This window comes from Dermochelys coriacea, chromosome 2 (assembly GCF_009764565.3).
Source record: "Dermochelys coriacea isolate rDerCor1 chromosome 2, rDerCor1.pri.v4, whole genome shotgun sequence".
NCBI classification, from domain to species: Eukaryota; Metazoa; Chordata; order Testudines; family Dermochelyidae; genus Dermochelys; species Dermochelys coriacea.
In genome coordinates this window covers 63,375,796-63,402,102 of record NC_050069.1, presented here as the reverse complement: position 1 = coordinate 63,402,102, position 26,307 = coordinate 63,375,796, and the positions used below count along the sequence as shown (strand labels likewise).

The following is a 26,307-nucleotide window of genomic DNA, read 5'->3' as shown; positions in this document are numbered from 1 at the left end:
GGTTATGTCTTCGATGCTTCAAATAAGCAGAGTAGAAGAGGCCCCTTGTTCATACCAAAGTTAGTTTTCCTCCCTCCTCCTTACTGTCCACCACCATGTCTTGCCAAAGTCTTGTCTCTTTAGTTTCTACTCTGATACCCCAACAAATGTGACATTGGCGTTTATATCATGACACTTCCAACACACTTCATTGAACCTCTAAAAATGTTAATTTGTAAAATAGCACTGTGTGGCTCTTGTAGAGTTTTGTCTGTAAAATAGTCCCTGCTTTTAAAAATAAGCAGTATTTCAAAGAGCTGTACTTCAATTGGTCTGCTCCAATCTGTAGTGGAGCTGTGGTAAACATTGCTAGTGCAGCATATGCTAGCTCCTCACAAAAGTGAGAGTCCTCTGGGTTGACTTCTAAGGATGTAAGAGGCAAGTTCATAATCTCCTGAATGCCTTTATTGTCTGGGGGCATTCACCACAGAATTTATTGTATGTTTCTCTTTTAAAAAAACAAAACAAAAAACCCTCTTCAGGAAAACTTAGCAGCTTGCCGTTCTTGACTGCTTTCTTCCAAGGCAACAGACTTTTTTGGCTACAAAAGTAAAAAAGCAATCTCCACCGTGGCCAAAAAATAAGTAACATCAGAAATTACTTCCAAAGCTGAATTTAACTGATAAATTGGGTTTATAAACCTGAGTAATGGAAAGGCAAACAATGTTACTTAAGAATGAGTGGAAAGTAAATACATGTTGCTTATGCACATGATACAAATTCTCTGAAGGTGAACATGGTAAACAAGATAGTGTTAGCTCACTATTTGTTCAGTCTTTAAATGTAGACTTGAACTGTGTAGGTGAAAGAAGAATGTCAAATTCTGTGCTGCATTCTGAATTGTGCACTTCTAATGTGAACAGACTAGGAAGTTGGGTGGGGGGTGGTAATGATATAAACAAGAGGTGGTTATTTTGTTCTCCTTGTGTTGCAACAAGAAGTCTTTCTGGAACAGATGGAAAATACAGAAACTGCAACTCGTGCTTTCTAAAACTCTGTTTTGGATAGCAAAGAAAAGTTTCCAAATAGGATAATTTAGAGGGGCTGAAATTCTTGAGCTGAGAAAGAAACCGCATCAGTCTTTTTGAGAGATGCGGGGAGAGGAGAAGAAAGCTTTGTGTAGAAAATTTCCTGGTTGGGAAATGTCCATTTTAAGGTTTAGTAATTCAAATAAATGTAAGCTTTTCACTGCTTAAAATATATTTGCTTCTCTAATTTTCTTTAATAGCATAGGAGTTAATTTCATGGGTGATGTTGATAGGAAGACCTCCCTCTGCTATTAAAGAGAAATTAAGTTCCTTACCATTTTATTAGCCAGATAACTTCATTTCTTGTAGATGAGAGGAAACCCTGTGTCTTGTATTGTCGTCTTACAAGAACACAGTGCCTGTAGGAGCCCTAACTTGACTTTCCTGCTTCTTGTATGAATCAAATATTAATCTCAATCTAAACTTTGCATTATTATTAATGAAGTGTTTGGCATTTTCCAGACATTTTGAAGAGTAAACTACTACAGGAATAAAGTCACTTAAGTTTAAAATTTGTATTTACCTTTTAGTATATAAAGCTGATTGTGATAATACAGTGGATGAAAGATGATGATCTGAAGAAGTAGAAGCACAGCTGTTCTAGTGAACTGACTTTGAAATCTTGTAAATATCTGAGCTTTAGTCAACAGATTAAACCTTTAAATCCTATTAAAGTTGTTTTGTTTAAAGCACTGTATACAAGTCTTTTGGTCTTGTCCAACATGTCAGAGATACATAAGTCTGGTTTCTGTGTGTTTAACTCAGAAGATGGAATTCCGAGTGTTCTTTTCAGCACCTGTTTTGACTGTTTTCCTTTTAGACTGTTGCTATGCTGAAACTTTCCTATAGATATGTCTTTTCCTTTTTTCTTTCCTGCTAGCTTTAGCTATAGTATGAAAGGACCATGCACTGAACCTGCTGTAAGTTAATTTTTTTAAAATTACTTGTTCAGCCATTAGTGCATGCCTATAACCAGTGTGTCTTAACTCTAGCTAAGAACCATAACCCATATTCTCTACAAGTCTTCATTTCACCATGAACTTCTGATAAATGGGTTGGAGATATGTATCTGTTACTACCATGTTCATATGTGCTTTACCACATGGCAAGCCTTCATTCCACCAATCTTAAAACGATAGAGACTGACACAGCCTAAATTTTTATTTGAGGGTTTAATGTCTTAGGGGCTAGCTATTGCAGTAGCTTTCCTTTCTATTGGTCTCTGAGGATTTCATTGGAATTAAAAAAAACAAACAAACACATAATGGCAGATGCAGTTGAGTTTCAATATTGTATGTGAGGCTCTTAGTATTCAGTAACCTATAATGTAGCAGCTTAATGCATGTACTATATAAACTACACCTGACACTGTAAATCACTTGCTGTAAGGGGAGGTATGGAAGCGTAAAAGTGAGAGTGTCCGGCTCACTCAGTCTGTATTGATTCATGAGTGTAGTTGAGGAATTAGTACAAGTTAGGGCCAGGCTTAATACAGAGGAGCTGTGCAAGCTTCCTCATCCAGCTCAGCCAATGCCCTTAAATCCACTATTGTTCAATTGTAACATTCTAGTCCTATGTCTCTTTTCTGTGCACTAATGATTCCCAGTTGTATTGTATTGTCTGCCTTTGTCAGACAAGCATCTGCTAGAGAAATAAGTTGAATTTGTCAAACTTTTTTGACCTTAGTATTCATCTGAGGCTTTCCAAGTGGAAAGGCTAGTGCACTAACCCAACAAACATGGCCATGGATCTAGTTAACTTGCTCAAAGAGAAGTTATTTTAAACAAACACTGGGAATATCCCAAGGTGTTGATTCCAGACTAGTAAGTCTTTATTCAAAACTTTCTAAGCTTCAGAAACTTTAGATGGTATTTCTCCAGTGCCTTCAGCCATACCTTGAGTGAAGGCAAAAAGTAGTTGGGATTGTGCTGTGACAACACCCAGAGTAGAACAATTGTATTTAATTTCTATGGGGAGGGAGGGGAGATAGCTTTGAGAGGTGTCTGTGAGCAGGGGGGTGGGGACTCAAGTAATTTCAGTAGATATGTTCACATATTATGCACTTAGGCTATGTCTACACTTGGCACGAGGGGTATGATTACTAGCTTGCGTAGACATACTCATGCTAGCTCTCATTGAGCTAGTGTGCTAAAAAAATAGCAGTGTAACATGGGTTAGCCACCCCAAGTAGTAGCATGGGCAGCAGTGTCATGGGCTAGCAATCCCCATGTACATACTCGGGGTCCAGGAGAGTCAGTACTCAGGGCAGCTAGCTGTGCTGCCACTGCCTGTGCTACTGCAGCCACACTACTATATTTAGCTCACTAGCTTGATTAAAAACTCGCATGAGGATGTGTATGCAAGCTGGGAATCACACCCTAACTCCAAGTGCAGGCCTAGCCTTGGATGGGCTGAGAGCTGGGGAGAAAAACTTGAGACCGCTGGTCAAAGCTGGGTCCTTTCTCTCTGGCAGTAGCAGCATGCTGCCCTCCCTGGCTCAACTCCTGCTACCTAGTGTGTCCTGTAGAAGAGATCGGTTGATCTCCTCTCTTCAGAAGAGAGGAGTTGGCGTGGGCCTCTTGCTGTCTCTCCTCACTGGATCATACATCATAACACTGCAGGGAGATGCCTGTCAGCTCCCTGGTTCCCCGCTGCTCATGATGTTAAAGCAGTGATCCAGACTCTATCTTCAGTCAGGAAGCCACAGAGGGGGCTGGTGAAGTAGTATATGACTTGAAAATGTATTGAAATCTGATGTAATAGAGGGTAAAGATTCTTGGAGGTGGATTATGCATTATTTTAAATCTTTCATTTAAAGACTTGCTCACACTTCACACAAGGCTTTTTGGAAAACTTCAATTAGAGAGAGCAAGCTCATGTTGCAATTTTTTTCTTTTCTAGACATCCAAATCTATGATGTTGCAGTTAGCTATTATGGAGATCTTAAGGTGGTCAGAAATAGATAGATATAGATATATATGAATGAGAGAGAGAGAGCACACAGGCAGCAAAGATTCTATTTTTGTACAAATCTCCTTAGTGTTTAAAAAAATAAAGGGGGGGAGAGGAGGGGCAAGTACAAAAAACTCTCAATATACCAACAAAACTTGTTTCTAAATATGTGGGATTCAGCTTTCAATCACCACTGATGTTTAGGTAACTTGATTTCATAAATGTGATTGTCGAATTTAATCTCTTTTGTAAAGCACAGTTCCTGAGGTAAAAGCAAATTGTCCCTGTTATTTGAATCTTAGCTATTAATCCTGTCATGGTGATGGCTCCTGGTGTGTCCAATATCACAAGAAAAATCTGTGTTGACAACATGGATTAAATGGCTGGAAGTATTTTAATTGTGATATTCTATTTATCACCCTTAATGTGAATACAAGTGTCATATCTGGTCATAACTTCTTTTGGTTCTTTTAACCAAAAGACACCTCAATGGAGCAGTGAGAGTTGTAATGCAGTACTCTATGCTAGTGTTTCTCAAACAGTAAATCCCGACCCTCTGTGGGTTGTGGGGCCATAGGCAAGCACACTGCTCCTGGCCCAGTGCAGAAAAGAAGCCCCGGGGGCGGGGCTGGAGAGCAAGTCCTCCCCACGCTTACCCCTCAGCAGTGGTTCTTTTGCCATGCGGCTGGGCCTGAGTCCCCGCTCCACCCATTGCAACCTGGTACATATGGTTGCAGCAACACGTATTCAAATTTGGCCTGTCCACCCCATCTGCTACCTACAAAGCAGACGAAGCAATGTTAATAGAGTTGTAAGTAGGATTACTAGCCTTGTCTACTGAACTCAATCATCGTCGGCTACAGGTGCAGCGTCTCCAGTACTTCTGATAACGTACGTGCTAGTTTGTATGCAGGGTTGTAGCTGTGTTGGTCCCAGGATATTAGGGCTTGGCTACTTGCGAGTTATAGTGCAATAATGGAGCCCCAGGCGCCCTAGCTCACTCCACGTCCACACTGGCAAGGCATGTAGAGCACGCTGACTCTGCGGCTCTGACGCTGCTGGTACTCCACCTGGTGAGTGGAATAACGGTTGCTGTGCCCTTGCTGGAGCGCCACGGCGCTAGTGTGAACGAGGTGTTGCATTACTGCGCTCTGATCAGCCTCCAGAAACGTCCCATAATCCCCTTAAGTCAAGAGGCCGCTCTTGTCATTGTTGTGAAATGGGCTGTAGGAATGCGGAAATGCCCTTTCAAAGCTCCGTTTCGGAGAAGCCGGCTGCTTATCAGCTCGGAGAAAAAGCAAACATTTACTGTTTGCGTGAGTGAGTGAGAGGGAGGTGGGGGAGTCTAAACTTACAAGACAGCATGCTGACACATGCTCAGCACCCCCAAAACCAATCTCTCTTTCCCCACATACACACAACACACTCCCTGTCACACTCCATCCCACCCCACCCCCCACTTGAAAATCATGTTGCAGTCACTTGCATGCTGGGATAGCTGCCCATAATGCACTCCCAATGCCACTGCAAGAGCCGCAAATGTAGTCACGCCAGTGCGCTGTCAACTGTCAGTGTGGACATACTGCAGCACTTTCCATACTGTGCGCTACGAAGGCGGGTTTAACTCAAAGCGCTCTACATTTGCAAGTGTAGCCATGCCCCTAGAGAGACAAGGTGGGTAAGGTGATGTCTTTTATTGGACCAACTTCTGTTAGTGAGGGAGACAAGCTTTCCAGAATATATAGAGCTGCTCTTCAGGTCTGGAAAATGTACTCAGTGTCACAGCTAAATACAAGATGAGACAGATTGATCCCTTGATGTGTTTACTTATGCTAAACATTCAAGGTGAAGTGGCCTGTTAACACTCCTCCAGTCATAGGGAGGAAAGAAAAGTACCCCTGGGGAATTCTGCACCAAAAAATTTCAAAAACTGCAAAATTCTGCAGATTTTATTTGTCAAAATACCTGTTCGTAAGTATGTCTGTAACAATATAGATAACAAAATAGATTCCCCCAGTAGTAGAGAGTTAAAGACACCTCTACAACAACCCAGTTCCTGTTTCTCTGTTATGCTTTTGTTTGGGCACCTCAGTCTGGGTTTGTCACACGTGTTAGCTTGGCACATCTTGGGGGGGGGGGGGAACTCTACCCTTCAGGTCTCGGACACCTGCACTCCCTACCCCAGAGCCCAGCCTCAGGGTGCCCCCCAGACACCACGCTCCCTAGTCCCAGAGCCTAGGGATCCAGAGAGAGAAACAGTCTTATGCTGGGTCCTGGGCTTGTATAGAGTTTCCTGAACTCTACCTCCTTCCTTCAGGATATGCTGGTAATCACAGCTGCCTAGAACCGTCCAGCAGTGTCCTGTATTTTATTTGCTGGGCCCAGTGGTCTCAAGTGGGGGCCAGCAGCTCTGCAGCACCAATTCTGTGGGGGGAAGAATGAAATTTGTGCAGAACATTAATTCAGTGCAAATTCTGCATTGAACAGGGGCACAGAATTCTCCCAGGAGTAAGGAAGGAGGGGGAAGGCAGCTGTGGTGGTTAGTGTATTATAGATCGTTGTAATAAGCCGTAAATCTCGTGTCTCTATTGAGTCCATGAGTTTTAGTATATAGCAAACTTCTGAGCTACCAGGCTCATGTCTTGAAAGTGTTGTGCAGGTTTCCTTTGAGGATGAGGACTGAAGTCGGATACAGAGTAATTGCGTTGTGAAAAGTGTTCACTCACAGCTGATATGGTGTGCTAGTTCGGCAGGTAGTAAGAGCACCCCATCTATGCTACAGCTTCTCCTGGTGTTAGCAATCTTAGAGCTGCACTGGGGTGAGTTACAGGCATGAAGTTCAGAAGTGTAGACACAACCAGCCCGCTTTCTGAAATATTAACAGGTGTTGCCTGGCCTATATAACACTGAAACCATTTTTCATTGTTGGTTCAGGACGAACTGTTGCTGAAAACCATTTTCAACTTTATTTCAGTTTGCTAGTGTACTGAGGGTAATAGCGATCACCTGGGGTGGGTATACAGGTTCAAACTATGTGGCTTTGCCTTCACTGGGGAAACGGTTCCAGCCTTTCAAACTGGTCTTAAAGTCAGTCTGAGCTGCTGCTGTAGACTGTTTTGGTGGCCAAAATAATTTTCATCTATTAGTTAAACCCTGTGAAAGCAGGTTTAAATCAGTTGTACAAACAGTTCCAGTCTCTGGAGCTTTGTCTGCCCCATGACTGCAAAGTTTTTAAACAAATACAACAGACCTCAATTTAAAAGCAGTTTGAGTTTGTTTGGTACGGGGCTCACAGGGACAGACAATTCGTTAAAACCTTAGTGTCATGTCCCCATTCCCTCCCATCTCTTCCCTCCCTCTTGCACATGAAAAGACTTGTAATGGTTGGACTGGGAAGTTTCAATAACTTGCTCACTTGTGCCAGTTTTTTTCAGTTTCTGCAGTGGTCATGTAAATACTAACTTCTTTCAAGCCCTGACATTTGCAGAGAGAACATCAGTTTTGAAGGAGGGAAGGGTCGAGTACCACCTAAAATATTTCACTTTCAAAATAAATTGCATTAAATAAATCTGATCAAAATAGGAAGTTCTAGTGACCCTATTAAATTGACTATTAAAACGTACGATTTTAATATAATATAATTGAGTGGTGACTGTTCGTAGACATGCCTGCCTGTGTCAGTGAAGTACTTTGTTGCTTATCTCCTATATAACAAGTAACTTGCATTGGCTTTATAGTGCTAAATAAGCTGGTATAGCCTAGGAAACTTGCCGTGACCTTTTAAATAGCAAAAACAATCTCAGTAAAAACAAGGGGCCTGATCTTATGGAAGTCATTAACTTCAATGGGCTTTGGATACTATCTTGGTGCCAAGTATGCTAAGATCCCTGGTGTCTTGTGTGTATTCTTGCTAGCTACATACAGTATCAAGCTCTTATACTCCTTCAAATGCAACTGTAAAATGGGTTGGAGACTGCTTTCAAAAGGAACAATCCCTTATTAACTTTAAAAAATGAACTTTTGTCTTGAAAATTCTAGGTTACCTCTCACTCTACAGAAAGAAACCACTCTAAACAGCTTAGAGAAGACACGGTAGCCTCTTTTGCAGATGTGAGATGGGTTGCGCAAGAAGAAGGTGAAGTCTCTACAAGGCTCAGGTATGTTTGTTAAATCTCCTCGATTTCATCATAGGTTCCCCTCAAATGGTAGCACTTGCTATTTAGTGTACTTAACACTATAGGTGTGCAAGCATTTCAGTATTGTGGGGAACAAGGAGGGAAAAAACTGAAGTCAGGTTTATGAATGGAAGGACCACAACTTGAGCAGATATGGGGCTTTGATCCAGGAAAGACAGGCTATGAACTAGATAATTTTAGCATTGCAGGCATCCATATCACTGTTGTGTCCCTACACAAATGCTCTCTGTGATATGGGACCATTGTCAACACTCTCTCTTGTTTTTGTTGTTGCTGCACTTGCTTTGAGCAGTGGTTATCGCTGCTGGTCCTGAACCTTTCTTCTGTGGGATTGCGGTGCTAAACAAGTAATGGGGATTCAGCTACACTTATGCAATTGGTCTTTCTGGTGGTGTCCCACAATATCTGACCTGCCTCTACTGACCTCTCTGGTTAAGCCTCTGCAGTGCATAGCAGAGACACTTGTGCTTGTAAAAACACACACACTTGCATTTTGTACTTAATTTTTATAAGCATGAAAATGGGCAGGCAGTGACTAGGGAGCCTCACCCATAGTTGTAGGACAGGTATTACTGCAATGGGCAGGGAGTGTTTTTATGGGTATAGTGCTCTGTATACACCTGGAATGAGATGGCTATTGTGGACACTGTATTATTACAGTTTTCACTGGTTCAGTCGTGCTGGTGCAGGCTTCAGTGGCATAGGCTTTCTAGAGTAGACCAAGTTTCTGTTTACTTTAAATAAGGAGCATCTGAGGGCCCTGATTGATGGCTTTGGTATTCACAGATGTAGTAGCTTCCTCCAAAAGACACCTGTTTTTAAAAGCATGCATTTAGCGATGACCTCAGTGCCCTCCAACACAACTTGCTATAGTGAAATATTGCATAATAGGAATATGGCTGCAAGCCACTGTTAATGTCAATAACTCCAAAGGGAGTAGCAGAAATCCATCAACTTGACTTTTCAGAGATAAATCCCTTTGATAGGTACATTTCAGCACAAGGCATGGCCGTTCAACTCCTGGGCTCTTGTGTAAAAGCTGAGTTGTACAGTCATTCAGCTTTATAATATCAATGGGAAGAGCAGCTCTGCTTCAAGAGGGGGGGGGGGGCGGGGGTCGGGGGGGGGGGGGGGAAGCACTACCGATTGTTGTGGAACGTGGTATTAGTTGAAATTGCTATTTGGGGAGAACTCGCTCAGGAACATTGTGTAAAGTGATCTGATCCTTGAACTCAAAAGTTGAGCGTTTGGACGCAAACAGCGAGTTTACAGGGTAGCTCTAAAAATTACTTCCTTTGGCAGGGTCTTAAATTTGGCTTATTACTTGTACATGTGACACAGTTAACATTAATTACAGTAATGTTCGGGAAGTGCTTTCAAACCCTCTCTAGAAGGGCAATCACTGGTCCAAGAAGCCCACGTAAATACAAAGATATTTTTTGCAATATCTACTTCCCATAAAATTCTTAACAAGTAGTTCACTATGCAGGCTTATGTCCCTATTCAATATATAACCTGCTTACAGAGGATGAGATCAACTTTATCTACACTGTCAAAAACAGATCTATTAACAGCCTTGCAGAACTAAACTGCACATCATTTTGTCCCCCTGTACACTGAATACTATAGTCCCATTTCAGACATGTATTTTTCAAGTGGTAAATTCCAAATGTTCTACTGAAACAATATATTTCAATAAACTTACTGTGCCTCAACGTACCTTATTATTAAAGTCCCTTTACTACAGTATTTAATAACCTTTTTAAAAAATCAGATCAGTTTGAAGTATTATTGAATGTCTTTTATTTAATCTGTGTGAATAAACTGCTGTGAATTCAAAAATTCAGTGGCATGATTTAAGTCAGCACTGAAGGAAGTAAAAATAACTTGGCAATAATAGCCCCAGGCCAGACAATGACATCATCACCTACGCACACTGAAATGTTGACTGTTAAGCAGATATTTTATTGGTATGGATTAATTATGTTGAATAAATACATCACATTCCAGTTGTACATAGCTAGTGTCAGCTGTTCTTTTTCAATAAAATGAAGCTTTAAAAGCTGTCGGGGGAACCAAGGGAACACAGTCCTCTGGAGTAAACCAAGATGCTACCCAGGATTTATGGTTCCAGGAACCCTATGAAATCCTGCATTCTGTCCTGGGAGGATACAACTTTTTATTTATTTTTTTCTTTATTTTCAATTTTGCATACATTAAAATAAGAACAGTCCTAAAACGATTAGAGATAAATGTGCAATCTGTAAAGTAGTGGTCCCCAGTTCAAAAGTCAAGTAATAATATTAAATAGGCAGGACCTGGGTGGTTTCAGATAGCTGGTAATAGGATTTGAAACCTCACCACCTCTAGGTCACCAGTTCAAATGTTGAGTGAATGGAGGAATGTTTTGTCTTAGTACAGCTCTGGGTGGACAGACATCCAAGAATCCCAAAAAAAAACTGTACCTGTTCCTGTCTAGGAAGTATGTATTCTGTGGATATTGTTTCCATTGCTGTCAATTCAACACTTCTCAACAGTGATAAACATACAAATATAGTATGAATTACAGATACTGCAATAAATAGCAATTGGGGATTCTTTTGTCTGCAGTTTAATTTACTTTTCTATGAAGGATGGACTAGCTGCAAAGCCGCAATTGTCCACCTTACTTGTTTGTCTGTTATCCCTGGGTTAAGTTCTATGGCCGTGTTAGGCAGCAAGTAAGATCCTAATGGGTCCCTTTAGCCTTAAAGACCCTATGAATCTCATATATGGGTTCTCTCCATTTAAATAGGAGCAAGCGCTACAAATATATTGGCCGGGCAGCCAATACTGCTATAAGAGTACAACTGAACCTCTGATTAAACCAGGGCCAAGATTGTGCAACTTAAAGCACATTCTGCAGATGAGCACTTGTGGCACTTAGAGACTAACAAATTTATTTGAGCATAAGCTTTCACTTCATCAGATGCATCCCGATGAAGGGAGCTGTGCTCACGAAGCTTATTCTCAAATAAATTTGTTGGTCTCTAAGGTGCCACGGGTACTCCTTTTCTTTTTGCGAATACAGACTAACACGGCTGCCTACTCTGAAATCTGCAGATGAGTATTTCAAAAAGTCCTATTTCTATTCAGAATTCTTTCTCCAGTGTTTGACCAAGCAGTGCCGCAGAAACCCAAGATCCTGATATGCTTGAAGAATTGTAAGAATTCAAGTGGGAGTTAATTAAATATATGGGCTTTTCTTCTGCAGTACAGTATCTTAGTTCATTCTTGTAATCCTCTATCCCAGTAATTAGCATTAGTTGTACTATTGCCTTGAACAATATTTCTGGTACCTTGGTATCTAGTTTTCAAGATCTGAAGTTATCAAATAGTAGGAAACTTCCTATATTTAATTCATAGTGTTAAATATTCTGGGTTTCTTTGAGCGGTATAAGAAGAGAAGCAGCAAACACAGCCTGGGTTTTCATTCCTTTACTGGTTACATACCATGAAGACAGGGACTCGTAAAAGAATTTTGTTAGTGCATGAGGCTTCTGTTCTCCCCCTGTTCTTCTTACGATGCATTATTCTCCTACTAAACAGCTTTTGTAACATTTAAACTTTGCCACAAAGCTTCATGCCCCTTGACAATTCTGTGAACAAGAGCGAAGAATCCTATCAAACTAGGGTTGTCTATGCAGCGGGACAGTATAGGTGGAAAGTGGACTTTGTAGAACATGGAAAGCTATTCCATCTCAAAAGGAACGAATTGCATACAAAAGAATTCTCAGAGGTGGAAAAAATCTAAAATTATCAGTGATGGGCAAGTTTTTAAAGAAACTTCATTCCAACAGCAAAGCAAACAAATGTGAAAACTTAGAAGTAACTGCTTGCACAAGGCATTCAGAGGAAAAACAGATTGGAGCTAGAAAAATTAGTATTTATACTTAGAGTTTCAGATTGCCCTGCCAAGAGCTGAGTAATAGACTAGGTGAGACTATTTTATTCACTGAATGTCAAAAACCCTATTATCTCTAACTTTTTAGTGTAACCCATGGGGCTACTAAATTTATTGTCTTGCTTGTAATTTAACACTTCAAATTTAACTGAAAGTATTCTAAGTTTGCTTTTTCATCTTGGGCAATGAAATGACACTTAAGTTATTGTGCAGTACATTAGTGCTGCAATATCAGGTTGTAAAAACACTGCAGGAGAACGTGTAAATTCCATTGGAAAGCTTTTAATCCAAAAAGCTTTTATAAACAGGTCTATCTTGGTTTATTGATAAAAGTTTACTTTTAACAAACTTAATTTTGGGCCTAACTTAACTTGATAGCGTCCCTTTATCAGTAGTATTTACTATTTTGTAGGCCAATTCACATACTAATTTCTTGATTATAAGCCCTTCCTGATATCTAGCCTGAATCTTGCCTTAGCTTAAATTTGTGTTCTCTTATTCACACTATTAGAACAAAGGTGGAATGTATTCATATCGAGACCTTTGTCGCTTATATAACTTGTATATCATAATTACTAGTAAATGTCTGTAGCACTACTAGGCTCTCTGTGTTTCTGAGGCAGCATTCCATCCTCTCCTTCCCCCCGCCCCCCCCAAAAAACCCCCCCACAAACAACAAAAACTTAAAACCAATGCCACTTCAACTTTAGGTTTTAGGGATATATGAGTCAGATTCTGCTAGACGTTACTTGCAGGTATTTCATTGTAGAAAGAGGGATATAAAAACTTCTGAGCAGGTGAGAAGATGTTACCTGAGGGTTTTTTGGTTCCTCCTTAAAAGGCCAAAGTAAGTAGTTTGGTTGAAGGTCAGTTCTTTAATGTTTGGCTCAGTGCTTACTCAGTGTTTTGCTCTCTCCTCTTAGCAGCTTGGTAGAAGCACTTACTACGGACCAGCCCCGTGTGACAATTGTTGCTTTGTTACAGATCAGAAGTCTGGTCAAAATCGGCTCTACCTCTTCCACATGAACCATATTGCTCTGGAAGACACCACAAGTAGACAAGTATCCTTACCAAACCTATTACAAGAAGAGCCAGCCCCCAAGGGTGTGGTGACCAAGAATGATGAAGCTCTGCAGAAGATTAATGCTCTCGAAAATGAACTTGCCAGTTTAAGGGCACAAATAGCCAAAATTGTAATCTTGCAAGAACAGCAGAATCTGCCAGCAGGTATTAAACTCTGTCTCGCTTTCATATCAAATTTAGCTAAAAAGGAATCTGCTCCTTTAAAACTGATTGATCGATATGTGTAAGTGTAATGATGTAATTTTTGTGAGATATTGCAGGATTGATAGTGAAGCTTGTAGGGTTGTAAGAAGTGCTAGCACCAAATTTCATTTATAGTGGTTGTACAGAGCCTCAGTGAGGCTTGATTCCAGGATATCTGTGCTGTCTTACTGTGAAACTACAGTACAAAGTAAACTTGCAGATGATGGGTAAAAGGCTTTTTTTTTTTTTTTTAAATTCCATCTAGAATTGTGGGATGAAATTAAAACCTGTGAGACAAAAATAGTGCGTGCCCTTTACCAGCCCAGTTGTACATGAATGGGTTTATTCATATGCAGTAGTGAACTGCCATGGAAACCTAAAACTTGATTGACCGTGAGCCGTAGTCATGTTATCTGACTTCCATTGTAAAGAGCAAATAGTGTTTTTCACACCGCGTCGTAGCTGATAGACGTGTCTAGTGTGTAGTGGTGTGATGGCAACTCCCAAAAACCTGCCTGATGGTAGTCAAAATTTATCTATTAAATATCAAATAATTAGACTTCAGATATTCACTATCCTAACCTCTGCAGATCAGGTTTAGTATTAACTCCTCCTTCTGCCTGGACTTGACGTTATTTCACTTAACACATTCAAGAGAGTGAGTACAGTATACTAACAGGGACCACACAGATTGTTTCTCCAGTGGTAGAGAGGGACCAAGACCTCCAGATTATTTTATTTCCTATTTTTTAAAAATCATTTCTTCAAATGTTTGTGCAGGGTGTCTTGAGTTCTGAATTCTGCAGATAATTAGCATTTAATAGGATTTCTAGAACAAAGCTTGGCGCAAATATGAATGAAACCAAAGGCATAATATAGCTGTAAGTATTAAGTATACTTAAGTCCCACAGAGTATCGGTAATATGTCATGAGGTCTAGTGTCACTGAGATACTAATTATACTTTTGGAATACAATACATATTTCAAATGGCTTACGAAACAGTGACATGTTGCTAGAAATTTTCGAGGACAGCAGAAATCTCTAACGAACTTCAATGCTTATTACATGACTAAGAATAAGTAAGCACAGTACTTGTGATATCGTCTCACAGCTTATAACAGACCCAGTACTCTTCAGAGAATTGTAACTTGTTACAGTGGCTGCTTATTTCTTAGTATTGGTTTCTAATATCATTGACTCACTTGTCTCTGGGGTAGAAGTTCACAAGTTAAATCCTCTCCATGAAAGTGGGCTCATATAAGTCAGTGCAATAACACACAAGGGCTTTGGGGCAGGAGGAAAGGGTTGAATTGTTACAGGAACCATTCTTGGGATCAGATGTTGGTCTGAGGGCTCTTGAGTGCTAATTTCTGTTCAGATGGAAGCTAAAAATCATACAGGGCCCCTGATATCATAGAATCATAGAATATCAGGGTTGGAAGGGACCCCAGAAGGTCATCTAGTCCAACCCCTGCTCAAAGCAGGACCAAGTCCCAGTTAAATCATCCTAGCCAGGGCTTTGTCAAGCCTGACCTTAAAAACCTCTAAGGAAGGAGATTCTACCACCTCCCTAGGTAACGCATTCCAGTGTTTCACCACCCTCTTAGTGAAAAAGTTTTTCCTAATATCCAATCTAAACCTCCCCCATTGCAACTTGAGACCATTACTCCTCGTTCTGTCATCTGCTACCATTGAGAACAGTCTAGAGCCATCCTCTTTGAAACCCCCTTTCAGGTAGTTGAAAGCAGCTATCAAATCCCCCCTCATTCTTCTCTTCTGCAGAACTAAACAATCCCAGCTCCCTCAGCCTCTCCTCATAAGTCATGTGCTCTAGACCCCTAATCATTTTTGTTGCCCTTCGCTGTACTCTTTCCAATTTATCCACATCCTTCTTGTAGTGTGGGGCCCAAAACTGGACACAGTACTCCAGATGAGGCCTCACCAGTGTCGAATAGAGGGGAACGATCACGTCCCTCGATCTGCTCGCTATGCCCGACTTATACATCCCAAAATGCCATTGGCCTTCTTGGCAACAAGGGCACACTGCTGACTCATATCCAGCTTCTCGTCCACTGTCACCCTAGGTCCTTTTCCGCAGAACTGCTGCCGAGCCATTCGGTCCCTAGTCTGTAGCGGGTGCATTGGATTCTTCCATCCTAAGTGCAGGACCCTGCACTTATCCTTATTGAACCTCATTAGATTTCTTTTGGCCCAATCTTCCAATTTGTCTAGGTCCTTCTGTATCCTATCCCTCCCCTCCAGCGTATCTACCACTCCTCCCAGTTTAGTATCATCCGCAAATTTGCTGAGAGTGCAATCCACACCATCCTCCAGATCATCATGAAGATATTGAACAAAACGGGCCCCAGGACCGACCCCTGGGCACTCCACTTGACACCGGCTGCCAACTAGACATGGAGCCATTGATCACTACCCGTTGAGCCCGACAATCTAGCCAGCTTCTACCCACCTTATAGTGCATTCATCCAGCCCATACTTCCTTAACTTGCTGACAAGAATGCTGTGGGAGACCGTGTCAAAAGCTTTGCTAAAGTCAAGAAACAATACATCCACTGCTTTCCCTTCATCCACAGAACCAGTAATCTCATCATAAAAGGCGATTAGATTAGTCAGGCATGACCTTCCCTTGGTGAATCCATGCTGACTCATAATCTGAATCATAATCAGACATGAGATATGAATGTCCTAGCCTCAGTCCCATAGTCAGCATTCCTCTGACCCTCAACAATACTTTGTATTATATAGCACCTTCCACTGAGATACTTGGCGTGCTTTACAAACTTGAATTGTCGCAGCTCACAAGGAGAGTAGGGCCTATTCTGTACCCATTACAGATAGGAATGAAGGGTGAGAAACTGCATCAGACGTTAAGTGGCTTGGCCACAGTCACCTAGTAGGTGTGTGGGAAAGCTGGGAATAGGTATACTGATTCTTTCCTGGGCTTTAACCATTAGCTCATGAATGCTGGCTCTCCTGATGAGGTTGTAGTTCAGTATCCAAATCTGGGAGTGAATAGGGAAATAATGTGATGACTATGTGTACTTAACTCATTGCACTGAAATAGTTTGAAATATAATTCAGTTCCATTCCTCCTTTTGAAAGCAAAAGTAGCTTGAAATTAACACACTTCTAAACATATAAAATTGCTAAAATGCTAATAATCCACCTAAATGACAAATGCCCTGGTTAATATTTTTTCTAGGTGTGATTTTTTTTTTTCCCTTCTGTTCATTAGAAGGCTTTCAATCTAGATTTCAATTTAAATAACACTTTCCTTTACCTCCCTCTTCTGGTAGAATATGGCAACTGCTTTAAATATAGGTTTCAGAGTAGCAGCCGTGTTATGTTAACATTATATATCTGTCTGTCCCAGATAGTTGGTTTGGTTCACTTTTAAGATTAATTAAGGGTGGGTGGGTGAAGATTTTTATTAAATAAAAATTAAGATCCCAATTTGCATGAGCAGAGTCAGTGACTTAAAGAAACAAAACACTTGAAGTTCTCTCTCTCTGCCAAGACCTGTGTAAAATCTTTGACTCCTGTAATACTGACTTAATATTCACCTAAAGTGGTGCAAGAAGTTTTAATTTTAGATTTGTTACAACCTAACTGGTTCAGTCATCTCCTCTTGAGTCTTAAGAGGAGGTTCAAAAAACTTAAAGAAAAACATGGGTGGTAACAGAAACAAGGTGAAGACTTTAACTGGGCTTCACACAACTGGCTGACCTCTGCCATTCAGGTTTAAGAATCTCACATTAGAAGTCCTTCCTTTCTGAAAATAATTAGCATGAATAACTACTGCTTATCTAGGGATTGTGATTACAGTCAATAAGGAATTTCATTTAGAATCTTGTCTTGGTAAATGACAAGTATAATTGGAATTTTTACTTGGGATGCATTCATTGCTGTTGTCCGGCCAACTGTTGTTAATGTGTAAAATTATTTCTAAACAGTGATTTCTTCCAGGCACAGTGGCTGCCTTAAGAATATAACTTTACTTTTGCCTTTCAAACTCACTCTAAGCATCATTAAATATTGATGGACCCCAACAGGGAGCAGAGTTGGTGGAAACAGGTCCTGGTGTTGAACAAGTTTTGTAGGTCTGACATGGATGTGCATCTACTGTTAGTATCTGAACTGGGAACTGAACATTCTTTTGGAACAGTAATTAGCTGAGGTGATTGTTTTAATGCTGTCGGTTTTGGGCGGTTTAGGACTTAAACCGGGCCAGTAGTCTTGTGACAAGACAACCTTTTGAGGAAAAAATAAATTGATATGCAGCAAGTCTGTTCCTTTTCAAAACACTTGATGTATCGAACTTTCTTTAAAAGGGCATTTAGTTCTTACGGGGAATGAATGTCTTGGTGTGTTTTAGCTGGATTAAGTCCTACTGCATCAGCTCCTGCACCACCACCACCTCCTCCTCCACCACCGCCTCTTCCACCTTCTGGGGTACATCGGAGTATGTCTGCTATTGATCTCATTAAAGAGCGAAAAGGCAAGAAAATAAACGCGGGACAGACTTTGATAGATAATGGTCCAAAGAAGCCTGAATTACCAAACATGCTAGAGATCCTCAAAGACATGAACAGTGTCAAACTGCGTGCAGTGAAAAGGTGAGTACACAATAACTTGTGTAATTTTATTAATGCAAAGTCTTACTCAATAGTTTTCATAGAGAAACATTTTGAATTTTGGACTGTTGCTGATCTAGCATTTGAAAGGCAGCACAGCAATGCAAAGATGCTCTAACTACATTCTAAAGACTTGCTGTGACTGTTAATTTCCCTTTCCCTTTGAAGACCAGCAGAAGGCACAAAATGCAAATCACCTGACCCGACTGATCCTACAGCACTAATAGCTGAAGCTCTCAAAAAGAAATTTGCTTATCGATACAGAAGTGATAACCAAAGTGAAACGGAAAAACAGATTCCAGAGTCTGAAACAAAGCTGGTGAGTATTGAGATTCTGGACACATCTTGGGATTCGGTCCTACATACATTAAAGCTGAGGTAAATCTCTCTTCAAAAACCTTAGCTGGCTCTCAGACCATCACCAGCTCCACAGAACCCCAGTGAGAATCCAGAAAGCTTGGCCTGTGCATCAGCAGTGCTGGGGAGTGGAGAGACTGTCATTCAAAGCACTGCAGGGGGTAACTTTATCTAGGGCTTCTGCTGACCAGGTAAACCCTGGGCAGGCTAGAGAGGTTTTGTTGCATCACTAAGACCTTAAAAGACAACTGGGTTCCATTTTAAAAATAAATAAATTAATCACGGTGCTGGGAAAACTCATTAACTTGTGTTTAAAAAAGATTGAAATTGAAGTGAAACTCCAACGGTAAGTGTTCAGAAATTCTTTCAAGTAGTGCCTGCAATGAATCTCTCCGCATTTCTAGTGAAATCCAGTTTTGCTGGGCAGTAAACTTTGCCTGCAGTCTGGTAAGCAGTTGTTGAGCATTGTGGGCCAGAAAGGGAGAACAAATAAGTGATCAGATTAATCTCTTGCACTTCACTCAGCTTGGGAAAACAAAAGTGAAAGCAAACAACAAAAAAGGTAGAAAGCCTAATAACCTTACTCGTACAGCTGGTTGTGTTCTGGGTCTGATTGAGGAAGAACTAGATTACCAACCATAAGCATTCAAAAATCAGGAGACTTAAAATAATAAAGGTTGGGGTTTTTTGTTTTCTGGTGTACATTCCGGTCACACTTCTTCTCTACAACCATGAGGGCTATAATTTTTTGTAACAAGGGCTGAGATTATTACTTGATTACTGGCTTCCAGGAGCTGGGAATTTTAAGAGAACAAATGTCACAAGACTTGAGAGAAAATTGAATTAATATTTGACTTGTGGCATGGAATGTTCATTACTATTTCCACTTTGAGATTGTGATCCATCTTTTGTTGGGGTAAGGGATTGGATGGTAAACATCATAGGATAATGGAACCCGAGAGTTGCTGGAAGCCTTTGACAGAGAATATTGTGGTGGTGACAAACACAAGTTGTGGTCTAGTAACATTTTTAACTTTATCAGTTACTGGGAGCAGCCCTTAGGCAGCCTTCCTTCGCTCTCCTCCCCCCCGCACTCCCCCACACAGTCTGGTCCTCACATTTCATTATACATGATTTACAGAGGACTTGCAATAGGTATAGGAAAAAATCTGTCAGCAGACTTGTTCTGGGAGTGGAGTCATCTCGTTGATCTGAGTAACTTCACTTGGTTCCTGATATGCATTTCCCCTGTGAGACAATTTCTAGTTAACTTTGTGGGTAAAATTCATCTATATCAAATCCCATTTGCATCCATGGCAGCAAGGCAAAGTGGACAAATGATGGGTGGCCTCTGCTTGAGTTCTATGGTCACTTATAAATTTGGATTATAAAATGCTACAATTTCCAGGATCTGTACATATTGTAATGTACTTGTTTTTCCCTTTTCAGTTTGGACCACACATGCTGAAGCCTACTGGAAAAATGAAGACTTTAATTGAAAAATCTTAACTACTTTTATATCACTACAAGAGACTATTCAGCTGCTTTAATTAGAAATCAGTGTTATGTAGTGTCTCTTGGTATTTAGTGCCCTGCTACAAAACAAACCAAAAAAAAAAATTATAAAAACGTAGTGCCTTTGTTTTACATTTTGAAGTCTAGAGGTACTTGTCCTTATGTGACTTTTAACTAGAGGGTTGAGTTGACCGACAGTACAAGTTTTTAAACCTATAAAGTAAACTTTAAAATCTAGCTTTCAATACCTAAAATACTAAGACTTTTCTGTGGTGGTTTTATTTTAACACTAATTTTATCTGTACAAATGTTTTTATATACATGACTGACAGTCTTCAGACAGTTTGTGTAAATGATAATAATGGGAATGAAGTACTGTCAGTCATTTTATCTTTCATATAATAGCTGATGTAACAAGTTCCTTGCACTGCAGAATTTAGTTTGAGACTAGCAACTTCTGTTCCAAATGAGATCTCATTAGTTTAACACAGCTTTTGCTGTTTTTAGCCTAAAAAGCATAAACTGCTCCTGCCAGGGTATCAAACTGTTAAGTTAATAATGAAGGAGAAACAGATAATCTCTGATAAGCTTCATTGATTTTGTTACAAAGCTGAGTGATATGGAATAGAGCATTTCAAAAATAGCAAGATTTCTCAAATGAGACTGCCCTTCTCTCAATGCAGAATGTTCCATTTTTTTCCTCCAATACATATAGTGCCTTTAAAGGTGAACTTGATTTTGAGCAACTGGCCACAGCTAGCTTCAGGTTCAGTCCTCTGTCAAAAGGTAGACCAATGTGTGTGAAATAGGGTAGAATAGCAGTGTAGATTAAAATACTTTAGACAGAATGTCAGGGTATGTGTCTGAGTGAGCAAATGTGGAAGTCTGGGAAGTTAAGGTAGTAGAGATGAGAAGAAATGGAGTGCTTATAAAATGAACTGTAGGGTGTTTGTCAGTAAAATCTTACTGCTTTCAGAGGCCCTGATCTCTGTTGCAGCTGGGAAGTGCTTGACACACAGGAGAGATGTTTTTACCCTCTACACAGTTAATGGGGAGGTCTTGTGCTGGGTTAGTCCCTTAGGGTAAAGCAGAAGAGACTGAAGGCTACCCTTATTTGTGATAACTGCCCATGGCCCCAAGATAATATTTCAGCAGTCAGGGATATCTTGACTACAATCTCTGCACTAGTTCCAGGAAAGCATTGGTGTAGGAGATCCTAGACAGGCTGGGTCACCTGAGGACCACTTGGTGAAATCCTCTAGGCACCTGCTGTATGGCAGCTTTGTCCTCCTGATCAGCACCGAGCTGGATCATCAGGGGAAAACCATCTGAGTCTCTTTGTACACAAATGCAATCCAGTTTTCTCAAGTATCGAAAAATTGGGTAGAAAACATTCTGGCATTCACAGGACTAACAAGCAGGAACACAACAGACCTAGCTTGGCTACATATCAAGTAAACTGACAGCAAGTTTCTTTTGAATGTGGATAAATACAGGTAGAGAAGGTGAGTCAGCAATCTTGTTCTAAAGGAACAGTTGGCTACTGGAGTTGTGATGTGAGTGCTTGTTCTTGAAACTTTTTTTTTCCTCCTCTCCCACCCAAATACTGGAAAAGTGCAGCATTTTCCATCCACCTACATGCTAGTCAGTATTAACAAATTGAGATTTAAATATTATGATCAACAAGGGCTTTATTTCTGATGTAATACTTGAAAGTGTATTTACAAAGCTGTTAAGTTTAAAAAAATTGATAAATGTTTTAATTAAAAATTCCTTACTTTGCTCTTCTAAATGCTTTGAACAATGTTTTTTCGAAGTCCCATTACTTGGTCTCCAAAGTTTTTTGTACTTAGTGCACTGAGATGTACAAAATAGAAAAAGAACCAAAATGCTGACTTGACTTTGGCAGTGTCTGTCTTGATCATATGTGCATTAGTTGGCTGGCTTTGGGGGGAGAAATGGTCAGTTTGAAAACAAATTCAGAAGGGAGTCTAGTTGCATCCTCCTAAGATATTAAAAGTATCCAGCTCCAGTATGGCACTTTACTCCTATGTCACAGGATTAGAGTGAATGCTATGAAAACCTGCTACTCCTGCACAGCAGCCTGGTTATAGGCTGGGAAAAGCAGTGTGGGTATTTTAATTTAAATGGCAGCTGCTTGTTCTATGGAAGCAAGTGAGCAAAGGACACTTCATTTTTACTTTTGGTGCTCAAGTATGGATTCTTCCAGACTTCCTTCCTCTTAGTTATGTAGAGTTCAGAGATCCATTCCTCAGTAACATTGATTAGCATTTCCTTCCCCTCCTCCACAAGACTTTTTTTTTTTCCTCCCAGACCCCTCATACTCATCAGTAACCATGCTTTCAAGTGGGTTAGTCTGTTTTCTTGGCTTGACACATGTAGAGATTTGCAAATCAGCAGTTTCCACCCAATGCTATACAATCCAAAGTACCTTTTCAGTGGATCATTCTAAGTGCCCCTGGCACTCACAAAACACCTGTGTTGTTTCCTCCTACCTCTGTAGGCACCTAAAATCAGTGCCTAAATTTTGCTGAAAAAGTTCTTAAGTGCTTGTCTCTGGATGTGTACACGGGTGCCTCATTCTAGGCAGTCAGACACTTGTGCCCTGGCATGATACACAAAGCAGGGGAAGATAAGCATTCATCTGCAGGATCCAATCCAGTAGGCATGTGCCAAGGCCACCTTGCAGTTCAGGGCCCATTCAAACTCTGTGAGGAGGTGCTTTGAGCCCAGCAGTTCGATCACTCCCACAGGATTGTGTAGCTCCAGGTTTAATTTCCCCCTCTGCCTGATTGGAGAGGACTATTGTGAAAAGGAGGGTTTGAACAGTGATCTCCAACTGCTCCAGAAAGTGTGCAAATGATTAGGCTATTCTGATATAGGTCTTTCTCATGCTCTCCTGTTGAAACTATCCACGGTGTATAAAGTCATAGGGCCAGAGAGAGAAGAGAATGAGTAATGCTGGTGGTTAGGACACTCCCAGGGGGGAGACCCAGGAGCCAGTTCCCCTGTTCCAGTGAGTATGTATTTATATACAGTGGAACAGCTTCAACCAGAGATTAGAGGAAGACGCACTGCAGAATAGGTCATTCTCAAATGGTTAGAGCACTGAGAGGTGAAAGACACCTGCTCAAATTTTTTCTCCTGCTGCAGGCAGAAATCAACCCAGGTCTTGCACATACAGTTCTGCCTGACTCCAGAAGAGGGGGAGGGCTTAGGAAACATGGCTCTAGTCAGCATCTCCCATTGATTAGTTTAGGCAAGAAGCTGCCTATTGTGGTGGCTTACCTAGACTTTAGGAATCCCAGTGTTTTTCTAGGTGCCTACAAATTAGGCACTGTAATGCCTATATCTCATTATGAAGCTAGTCCATATTGTTAACCTTGCATTTTGCTTCCTCACACCCACCAAAATCAGGTTAATATGTACCTTCATATTGCACTGCCTATAGACACAGTATCTTAAGGTTTGTAATATGGTCCCCATCTTACTAATTTCATAGCCCATGAGTCAAATTGTCAAATGAGATATTTCAGTTGTAATCATAATTTATCAGACCTGTAGCACGTGTAACTTAGTAACACAATGAGTAGTTTACAAAAGAGCATTTAAATGTTTTGCACTCATAATGCACAAAGACAAGGCTTAGGGGTCAAAACTGAACTCTGAACCTTCCCTTCCACCAAACAAGTCAGTTAACTTGTTTGTTTAGATTAGTTAACTGAGGGCTATAACTGAAAATCCCAGCCTAAAATTCTGCTAAGAATGGGGTTCACAAAAACCAGTCTGCTGAGCAAGGAGCTGCCTAAGCCAAATACTAGGAAATGCCAAGGAGATGGGTGTAGCCTAAGACCCATCACTCAAAGGGATTTAGGAGCACAAGTCTTGGCCATAGGGAGCCACCTCCCTCCACTTGGTATTCAGAGCCACAGACTCTCTATGGGAGTTAAGTATATAAACTATCCCCATCCTTCACTCACGCACCATGTGGGAGACCCAGGTTGAAGTTACCCCCTGTGCACTCTAGTGAACGGATTAGAACTTGAGTCTCCCACTTCCCTGCCAAGTACCCTAGCCACTGGACAATAAGGTATTCTGGGATCACATTGGTCAATGAAACCATTCCACTGTATATAAATAACTATTCATTGAACCAGGGGGGGAGGGCTGTCTCAGCTGAGCACCCTAACCACTAGTTACTCTGAATATTCATTGAGACAGATCAAAGTATATGCAGAGGTACACCTCCAAAAGGAGACATAGAAACCAGCTCCAGAATACCCCAGAGCCCAGTAGTTGGGTCTCCTACCTTCCAGGAGACTGCCCTTATGCCACAGTAGACAGTGGGAATTTGAACCTCAGTCTCCAGCCTCTTAGCATACTAACCACTGTGATAAAAGTTAAGGCAGAGTGCACCACCTCCTCTTTGCTACTCCATCCAATACAAAATGTTGCTTTTTCGGCTCCAAGGGAGGAAACAGTCACAATTCATTGGGAGATGCCCAGATAACACCATAGCCCCATATCCTGCTATATACTTACTCATCTCTACCTCTGATTCTCAAAACCTTACTCAAACTGTGACAAGTAAGAACAATGATTATCCTCATATCACCGTCCTGGCCAAGACAAGTGTACACTCAAACCTCCTTCACCTCCCACTAGCAGTGCAGCTCAGTTCATCTCAGGAAGGATCTCCTGTCACAGGACCCTGATCCATCCCAACCCCTTTTTCCTGAACCTGAGAGCACAGTTCCTAAATGATTCTCAAGGATGGTGCTAACCCGTTTGGATAAGGTCCAGACAGTTCTCCTATCAGGAAACTTAGTACTTGTAAAACTTACCTTCAAAAATGGAAACTCTTCAATTTCTGGTGTTCTCCACTATTCTCAAGCATCAGACATTCTGCTCTCCAGAATCCTAGACTTACCTGTTGAATTTGAAGACAAGGTCTATCAATGAGCTCATCCAAAGTACATTTGGCTGCTATCACAGTCTTCCACTCGCCTATCGAAGCATCTCAGTTTTTGCACATCCCACTAGTACCAAATTCCTTGAGGGCTTACACCACTTGTTTCCCCTGTATGGCCCCTGGCCACCCAGTGGGACTTTAATTTGATTTTCAATGGCCTGAGGAAACCTCCATTTGAACCGATGACTGCCTGTTTTCTCCTCCACTTCTCCCTTAGACTTGGTTCCATATCACTTCAGCTTGAAAAGTGACAGACCCTGCTCTTATGGAAGATCTGCCATTAACTACCTTCTATAAAGACAAGATTACATTGTGTCCCCATCCTCACTTCCTCCCTAAGGTCTCTCTATAATTCCATATTAAATCAAGAGAACCATCTACAAGTGCTTTACTCAAAGCCTCACGCCTCCAGAGAGGCCAGCCTACATACACTAGATGTCAGAAAGACTCTCACTATGTACCTTGAAAGAACTAAGACCTTCCAGGCCTCTCCTAGATTATTTGTATCATTTGAAGAGAGGATGAAGGGACAACCACTTCCACTCAAAGACTGTTAAAGTGGGTTTTGGGTTGCATTTTACCCTGTTACAAATCTGCTGGGATATAGCCCTCCTCAGAGTAACAGTGCACTCCATTAGAGCCCTGTCCATATCTATAGCTCTACTGAAATACAATCCCATAACAGAAATCTGTAGGACTGCAACGTGGTCTTTCATCCTTACCTTTGCCAAGCATTACGCCATCTTACTTGTTTCCAGGGATGATACTACTTCTGGCAGTCCTTTTGAACAGTCGAACCTCCTCATTGAGTTATTGCCTGGGAGTCTCCTACAGTGGAGCACCCATAGGAACATATCTCAAAGAGGTTACTTGCCTTACAGTAATTTGAGTTCTTTGAGGTGTTTTGTCCCTATGGGTGTTCGACCTCCCTGCCCTCTTTCCCCTTTCTGTGGAGGCTCTACTTCATGGTCAAAAAGGAACTGAATGGTGGTGGGTCCATATGCCTCCTTACATGCCCTCATTGAAGGCACAAAGTGCTGCTGTGTCTGCAGGCCTGCAGAAACTGCTCTGCATTCTCCAGTAGAGAGTACATGGGTGTGCATGCATGCTACAGTGGAGCATCCATAGGGACAAAACATCTTGAAGAAATCAAGTTACTGTAAGATCAGTAACCTTTCCTTCCTTTGGATTGCTCAGTGTTATGTCTCACTTTCAAATAGCTTTTTTGCAAGCACCTTTTAACTCTAATGACTAATCAACAGTGGGCAGAAACAATGTGAAGGCAAGATTTCAGTTCACATTTTCAGAGATCTCCAGGAAAAAACAGACCTTCCTTAAGTTAAAAAATATACTCTCTCCATT

The 26,307-nt window shown here is 41.1% G+C and overlaps 1 protein-coding gene across 1 annotated transcript in view; it reads left to right on the top strand.

Moving 5' to 3' along the window:
- Nucleotides 1-21,734, top strand: part of MTFR1 (mitochondrial fission regulator 1) — a 43,612-nt gene extending 21,878 nt beyond the window's left edge. Inside the window, 6 exon segments of the mRNA XM_038390081.2 lie at nucleotides 8,058-8,176; nucleotides 13,143-13,203; nucleotides 13,205-13,385; nucleotides 17,822-18,062; nucleotides 18,249-18,399; nucleotides 19,887-21,734. Of these exon segments, the coding sequence (XP_038246009.1) occupies nucleotides 8,058-8,176; nucleotides 13,143-13,203; nucleotides 13,205-13,385; nucleotides 17,822-18,062; nucleotides 18,249-18,399; nucleotides 19,887-19,946 (813 nt within the window). The 3' untranslated portion in view covers nucleotides 19,947-21,734.
- Nucleotides 21,735-26,307: the final 4,573 nt, after the last annotated feature.